Source organism: Oryctolagus cuniculus, chromosome 2, assembly GCF_964237555.1.
Source record: "Oryctolagus cuniculus chromosome 2, mOryCun1.1, whole genome shotgun sequence".
Classification (NCBI taxonomy): Eukaryota; Metazoa; Chordata; class Mammalia; order Lagomorpha; family Leporidae; genus Oryctolagus; species Oryctolagus cuniculus.
The window spans coordinates 90,300,117-90,306,116 of record NC_091433.1 but is presented as its reverse complement, the minus strand read 5'-3'; the positions used below and the strand labels follow the sequence as shown (position 1 = coordinate 90,306,116).

Sequence of the window (6,000 nt, the reverse complement as noted above, 5' to 3'; positions counted from 1 at the left end):
TAAAAAAAAATGGAATCATACCATGCATCTTTTCTGACCATAATGGAATGAACCTGGACTTTAACAATTCAAGAGTCTTTAGAACATATGCAAACACATGAAGACCAAACAACATGCTCCTCGATGAACAGTGGGTCATAGGAGAAATCAAAAAGGAAATAAAAAATTCTGGAAACAAATGAAGATGACAATGCAACCTATTGAAACTTATGGGACAGAGCAAAAGCAGTGTTAAGAGGGAAGTATAAAGCAATTGGTGCCTACATTAAGAAACTGTCAAAAAAAAAAGAAATTGGAAAGGCATCAAATATATGAGCTATCAATGCATCTCAAGGATGTAGGAAAACAACCACAAACCGATTCAAAATTAATAGGAAGAATGAAATAATTAAAATTAGAGAAGAAATCAAACCAAAAAAATATAAAAGATCAGTGAAATGAAGAGCTGTTTTTTTTTTTTTTAAATAAACAAAATTGATACACCTTTGGTCTAACTAACCAAAAAAGAGAGAGAAGAACGAAATCAATAAAATCAGAGGTGAAAAAGGAAATGTAGCAACAGATACCACAGAAATAAAAAGAATCATCAGGAATTAGTACAAACAGCTATATGCCAACAAATTGGAAAATCTGGAAGAAATGGGGAGATTCCTGGACACATACAATCTATCAAAATTGAGTCATGGAGTATTTCAGGCATGGAAAGCCAAGATACTCTGGGGGGGAATAAAACCTAAATGAAAGATCTCTGTGAGTGAGATCCCAGTGGAAAGAATGGGCCATCAAAGAAGGAGGTACCTTTCTCTGAAGGGAGGAGAGAACTTCCACTTTGACCATGGCCTTGTCTAAATATGATCAGAGTCGGTGAACTCAGGGGGCTTCCATAGCCTTGGCAGCTCATGACAAGAGCATAGGGTGATTACTCAGGCCATAAACAAGAGTGTCAATTTGTTAAGTCAACAACAGGAGTCACTGTGCACTTACTCCTCATGTAGGATCTTTGTCCTTTGTGTGCTGTACATTGAAATTTAATGCTATAACTAGTACTCAAACAGTATTTTTCACTTTATGTTTCTGTGTGGGAGCAAACTGTTGAAATATTTACTTAATGTATGCTAAACTGATCTTCTGTATATAAAGAGAATTGAAAATGAATCTTGATGTGAATGGAAGGGGAGAGGGAGTGGGAAAGGGGAGTGTTGCGGGTAGGAGGGACGTTATGTGGGGGAAGCCATTGTAATCCATAAGTTGTACTTTGGAAACTTATATTCATTAAATAAAAGTTAAAAAAAAAATGAGTCATGAAGACGTAGAACACCTAAACAAACTGATAATCCAGACCTCGACTGAATCAGTATTAAAGACGTTCCCAAGAGAGAAATGCCCAAGATGGCTTCACTGCTGAATACTACCAGACATTTAAAGTGTGTGTTTTAATTTCACTTTCCATATATATATATATATATATATATAATATATATATATATACGTTGCTATTATGTAGCGACACAAATTTAATTTTATGCATTGAAATTGTGTCCTACAATCTCGTTGATTGCACATTAATTCTGTAAGCTTATGATTTTGTAGATTCTTTCAGATATTTTAATAGACACATCTTTCAGAAGCAGGAATGGTTTTCTTTCTTCCTTTTCAATCTATACTTTTTTATTTATTTAACTTGCCTCAATTTGTACTTGCTGTAATCTACAGTTGAATGACAACAGGAAGGCTTTTCCTCCTCCCATGTCTCCCAGCCATAAGGAAGAAAGTAATCAGTCATTCATTCATAAGGATAATGACTCCTGTTTGCTTTACTCTTATTTCTTGAATTGTTTTTTCTTTTATTGATTTGAGAAGCTTTCACTGTTAAGGATAATGTCTTCAAGTATGTTTTATTCTTATATCCTGAATTGTTCTTTTCTTTTATGAATTTATTAGAGAAACAAAGAGTGCTCCCATCCATCAGTTCACTCTTCAAATGCTTACAGCTGCCTAAGCCTGGGCTGAACTTGGCTGGGACAAGCTGACGAGAAGCCAGGAACTTAATCCAAGTCTCCAGCGTGGATGACAGGAATATCACCAGTGGACTCATCGCTACCACCTCCACCTCACAGGGTCTGAATTAGCAGGAAACCAGAATCAAAAGCCAGATCTGGGTGCTGAATACAGGCACTCGGATGGAGAACACAGGCGTCCTAGCTACTGGCATAATTTCTGGGTCACATGGCTAGCACTGGAGATTTTCTTATATGTTCTCGATTAAGTTGAGGAATCTCTACTCTTGTTTTTGAATGTTGAGGTTTTTTTCCCTTTAAATAGTGTTTAGGTATATAAAATACATTTTCTGCAACAGTTGATGTGATCATATGTTTTTCCTCCCCTATTTGCCCATGGGTGTTAGCTACTAAATTTCAAACCTTGAAACAGATTGTACACCTATGAAAATTTTCTACAACTTCATCCCAGAATGTATAAGTGTTTTTACTCATGACTGGGATTGTTTTGCTGATACCTTGAGTGAGGAATTTTTGGTACAGGATTTTTCCAATTTTGAATTACAATGATTCTGTACTCATAAAGCAAATTTCTTACCTAACTGTTTTGAATTCCTCACTTTGCATAGGAGTTTTGCCTTTTAGCTCATCCAATTGTATCAGTGTGTGCTTTATGTTCACTCTCCAAATGCCCACAAAGATCGCAGTGGGGCCGGTCTGAAGCTGGATGCTGGCAATTCAAGGGAGATATCCAACGTGGACCTTGGGGTGGAACAACTTGAGTCATGATCAGTGGTTGCCTCCCAAGCTCCTGGGAGCACAACCAGCACTCAAACCCAGTCACTCTGATACAGGATGTGGAAATTTCAACCTCCCATCTTGACAGGAGAAGCTGACGGCCATTTACTTTAGTATGCCTTTCAAATTATGCAGTGTTTGTATCTAGCTGCTTTTTAACATCTTTTAATTTTATCTGCCCCAGTCCCTGTGTATATATTTAGGATTGCTATATCTTGCTGATTGATGCTTTGTAAAAAGATCTTATTTATTTGAAAAACAGAGTGAGAGAGAGGGAGATGGGGAGGAAGGAAGGAAGGAAGGAAGGAAGGAAGGAAGGAAGGAAGGAAGGAAGGAAGGAAGAAAGATCTTCCAACTGCAGGTTTAATGCCCAAGTGGCTGCAATGAAGCCAGGAGCCTGGAACACCATCTGCGTCTCCCAGGTGGGTGACAGGGACTGCAGTATGTGGGCCATCTTTTGCTTCTTTCTGAGGTCCATTAGCAGGGAACTGGATGGGAAGGGGAGCAGCCAGGACTCCATTCAGCAACCCAACGTAGGATGCAGGCATCACAGGCAGAGGCTTTAACTGCTGCACCACAATGCCAGCTACTACTCTACTTTTTCTATGCATTGCTTCTGCTCAGTTTCTTAAGTACTTGCACACACTATGTGTCACATGCCATTGCATTTTATTTCATGTTTCAATTTTGGAATAATATTCAGAATCTCATGAAAGAGAAGTGAGTGCATCATTCTTTTTGTTTTTAGCCATTCGGATTTTCTAAAATCCTCATGATACTGAAATTCTCTTACAGTATTGTTTCCTTCGTATTTTGCAAGTTGCTTTTGCTATTTATTATGGATCCTGGTGGAAAGAGGACTTTAGTTATCCTTTTTCTGAAAAAAAAAAAAAGTCTTTAGTTGTCCTTTATGCTACAAGGATGAATTTGCCAGATATAAAATTCATCTTCCTCCCTCCCTCCCTCCTTTCCTTCGTCCCTTCCCCCCTCCCTCCCTCCCTTCCTTCCTATCTTTTCCTTCCTTCCTTCCTTCCTTCCTTCCTTCCTTCCTTCCTTCCTTCTTTCCTTCCTTCTTTCCTTCCTTCTGGCATAATTAGCAGAAAGGGAGGGAGACACACATATACACACACAGTGAAAGAAAAAGAGAAGCAGAAGTCTTCCATCTGTTGCTTCACTCTTTAAATGGCTATAACAGCTGTAACTCTCCATCCTGTCTGCCCTATGGGTGGCAGGGCCAAGAACTTGGTCCATTGTCTGCTGCTTTCTCAGGCACATTAGCACAGAGCTGCATCACAAATGGAGCACCAGGATTCTTTTTTTTAAATTTATTTATTTATTTGAAAGTCAGAGTTAACAGAGAGAGAGAGAGAGGCTTTCTAGCCGCTGTTTCACTCCCCAATTGGATGCAATGGCTGGAGCTGTGCCTATCCAAAGCCAGGAGCCAGGAGCTTCTTCTAGATCTCCCATATGGGTGCAGGGGCCCAAGGACTTGGGCCATCTTCTACTGTTTTCCCAGGCCATAGCAGAGAGCTGGATGGGAACTGGAGTGGCCAGGACTCGAACTGGTGCCCATATGGGATGCTGGCACTGTGGGCAGCAGCTTTACCCACTACGCCGCAGCTCCGGCCCCTGCCAGGATTCTAACCAGTGCTTATATTATGGTGAATGGATGTACCACTTTTCTTCATTCATTTATCAGCTGATGGACTTATGGAAAACATGAATGGGCCTTCACAATGGAGTTCTTCCACCTCTTCCTAGGAGAATTTTTTTCTTTAAAATATTTATTTATGTATTTAAAAGGAAGAGATACAAAGAAGAGAGAGAGAGAGAGAGAGAGAGAGAGAGATTGATTTTCCACTTGCTGGTTCACTCTCCAAATGGCCATGACTGCTGGGGTTGGGCCATGATGAAGTGAAGAGCTAAGACCTTCCTTGAGGTTTCCCACATGGGTGCAAGGGCCCCAGTAACTGGGACATCTCTCACTGCTTTCCCAGGTGCCTTAGTAGGGAGCTAGATTGGAAGTGGAGTACCTGGGACTCTGACTAGTGCCCAAATCTCTGCCTTTGCACGGAGACCCTGCAGGTCCTGGCTGCACTCGGGGTGCAATGCTCTGTGGTACCCAGCAGGAGGGGGTGGGAGAGGGAGACTGCAGCAAGGAAAGCCTACCCAGGGAAGCTGCAGTGAAGACAGAGCAGCAAGTGTGGGGTCCCCAAAGACAAGCGAGCACCTCGGGTCTCAGTTTACATGGGGCCCAGGAAGCACCACCTGGAGATGGAACAGAGATCCGTGAGCAAGGACCCACCTAGGGCCATCCTTGTAGATACAGCAGATGGCAGGACCATCTGGGGCTCTGGAGATGCCGCGACCCGGTGACGCTCCCACTGCATGCTCCACAGCCTGGGAGAGCTGTTGGAGAGGTGCAGGGTCACCATGGCCAAGGGCACCTGGGGCGGGCAGCAGTGGACAAGGCGTTGTTTCCCGCTGGGGCTGCAGCAGCTTCCAGGGCAAAGCTGCGTACTTCCCGGTGAAGGTCTGTGACCGCACCAGAACCACAGACAGCAGCCTGTGCACTTTGAGTCACAGGGTTTATTTGTGTTGCTGAAAGTGAAAGCCTGAAGCCACACCAAAAGGAGAAACAGACATAATTATTCATCTTGAGTCAGGGTAGTTAGCAGTGAGTTTCTTGGTCATACCCTTTCTCCAGTCTATGGTTTTTGATGTTCTTGCTTAGTGGCTGTGAGGGAAATACAGACATTAGAAATGCTCAATTTTCATCATTAATAAAAGTCGTCCACTGTTAAACTAAAGGTATAGCAGTTGATTGGTACACACACACACACACACACAGAAACCCACTGCCTATGTTGAATTTTGTGTTTGATTTCTATGAAATTTGTAAAGCATGGTTTCTCTTTCACGAGTAGTTTGAAAAGGAAGCATTATAAATTAACACTCAGGTGTTTCATATACAATGTCTCTAAAATATATGAATAAAAGAAGATTACCCATGGGGCCTCTTTAAAACCTCTTTAAACTCATTTCTTGTCATAAAAAAAGTTGCTTAATAAATCTCAGGTTGATACGAGTTAACATTCAATATGCCCAAATAAATATGAGTGCTTATTTCAGCACAGGAAATGAGTAAATAAGAACTTAGATGAAATGAATAAATAAAAATTGATATTTGGATAATAATTTTGGT

General features: G+C 41.2%; 1 protein-coding gene across 1 annotated transcript in view; it reads right to left on the bottom strand.

Annotated features, from left to right (window-relative positions):
• Nucleotides 1-5,369: 5,369 nt before the first annotated feature.
• LOC100358989 (A disintegrin and metallopeptidase domain 3) overlaps nucleotides 5,370-6,000 on the bottom strand; it is a 102,276-nt gene continuing 101,645 nt past the window's right edge. The window contains exon 21 of the mRNA XM_017350395.3: nucleotides 5,370-5,532. Within this exon, the coding sequence (XP_017205884.1) occupies nucleotides 5,526-5,532 (7 nt within the window). The 3' untranslated portion in view covers nucleotides 5,370-5,525. The remainder of the gene's footprint in view (nucleotides 5,533-6,000) is intronic.